The 1,641-nt window shown below is 52.0% G+C and overlaps 1 protein-coding gene across 1 annotated transcript in view; it reads right to left on the bottom strand.

The window, feature by feature from the left end:
* Position 1: 1 nt before the first annotated feature.
* The window catches only part of Orai1 (ORAI calcium release-activated calcium modulator 1), a 15,099-nt gene continuing 13,459 nt past the window's right edge, over positions 2-1,641 (bottom strand). Inside the window, exon 2 of the mRNA XM_021186946.1 lies at positions 2-1,129. Within this exon, the coding sequence (XP_021042605.1) occupies positions 518-1,129 (612 nt within the window). The 3' untranslated portion in view covers positions 2-517. The remainder of the gene's footprint in view (positions 1,130-1,641) is intronic.

The following is a 1,641-nucleotide window of genomic DNA, read 5'->3' as shown; positions in this document are numbered from 1 at the left end:
TGAGGTGTCCCTTGTGAATATATTTTATGTGTACATACAAGTGTGCATGTGCACACATGCACACACATGCATGTACACACACGCACAGAAGAGACGTGCGTGTATACACACACACACACACACACACACACACACACACACACACACACACACACACACGGCCAACGAGTAAGGAGTTTGAGGGCAGGACAGGAAGCATCCTGGTGGCACTGGTGCAGGAAAGAAGGGACAAAGAAAGTGACTGTCCCCATTCCACCCACCCACACCCACCCCCCACATCCTACGGGGTACGGGGGTGGGTGGGGTGGGGTGCGGAGAGCTGGAAGAACAGGGAGAGCTTATTCTCACAGAAGAAAATCTCGAAGTGCAGTGATTTCTTTTTTTTTTTTCAAAAGCCTCTTCCTTCCACTTTGCCCTGGTGAAGCCAGCTGCCTGCACAGGCCGTCCTGGGCCAGGACAGGGTCATGGGGAAGGGCATAAGGCCAAGGCCTCAAAGGGCCAGAGGGAAGGTGAGGACTTAGGCATAGTGGGTGCCAGGTGTTAGAGAATGGTCCCCTCTGTGGTCCAGCTGGTCCTGCAAGCGGGCAAACTCAGCCAGCTCGTTGAGCTCCTGGAACTGTCGGTCCGTCTTATGGCTGACCAGGGAGCGGTAGAAGTGAACGGCAAAGACGATAAAAACCAGGCCACAGGGAACCATGATGGCGGTGGAGGCGATGGCTGCCGCCTCACCGGGGGTGATGCCGCTGCTGTCGCTGTGGTTGGCGCCGACGGCGGCGGCTGACTGAGCCGTAGGCTTGGTGGGGCTCGGCTGTCCCCCTTGCCTCTTGAGCGGTAGGAACTTGACCCAGCAGAGCAGCACGACCTCCGCCAGGAAAAGGAGTGTCCCGATGACAGTGGAGAAGGCCCAGGCCAGCTCGATGTGGCGGTGCATGCGCTCGTGGGGCGACTCTTTGACGGAGTTGAGGTTGTGGACGTTGCTCACAGCCTCGATGTTGGGCAGGATGCAGGTGCTGATCATGAGGGCAAAAAGGTGCACGGCCACCAGCACTGTGGTGCAGGCGCTGAAGACGATGAGCAACCCTGGTGGGTAGTCATGGTCTGTATCCAGCTGGACTTCCACCATCGCTACCTGGGGGAGGGGAACAGGAAAGTGAACGGCTCGCTCAAACGCTACTCTTCCCAGCAGATTGGTCATTTGGCCTCAGTCTCAGTTTCTGGGAATGCTAAAGCCCACTCTCCCTGGGTCGTGAAGTTGTAAAAAAGTACTGATGAGGAGGGCAAGCCTGAATCTATCAGCTGTGTGTCCTTAGGAAGTTAGTGCCTTCCAGCCTTACCCTATATAGAAAATAGGTATGGCCCATTATTTTAACGAGTGAGGGTTCTCAGTACAATCATAACAGTGAAAGCGGGTAGAGTTAAGGATATCATCATGCACGCTGTAAATTTCTTTTTCTTTTCTTTTTTTTTTTTTTTTTTTTTTTTTTTTTTGTTTTTGTTTTTGTTTTTGTTTTTTGAGACAGGGTTTCTCTGTTTAGCCCAATTGGTCTCTATGATGTTGATTTGTTAGAAATTCCTTCTGCCACAAAAGACTGGTCCATAATTTTTTTTTTTTAGAACAGAGTTCAGCAACTCCCTGGCAGA

The sequence above is a fragment of the Mus pahari genome, chromosome 23 (assembly GCF_900095145.1).
Source record: "Mus pahari chromosome 23, PAHARI_EIJ_v1.1, whole genome shotgun sequence".
NCBI classification, from domain to species: Eukaryota; Metazoa; Chordata; class Mammalia; order Rodentia; family Muridae; genus Mus; species Mus pahari.
Note: the sequence above shows the minus strand (reverse complement) of the source record. Positions and strands in the feature narration are given on the sequence as shown.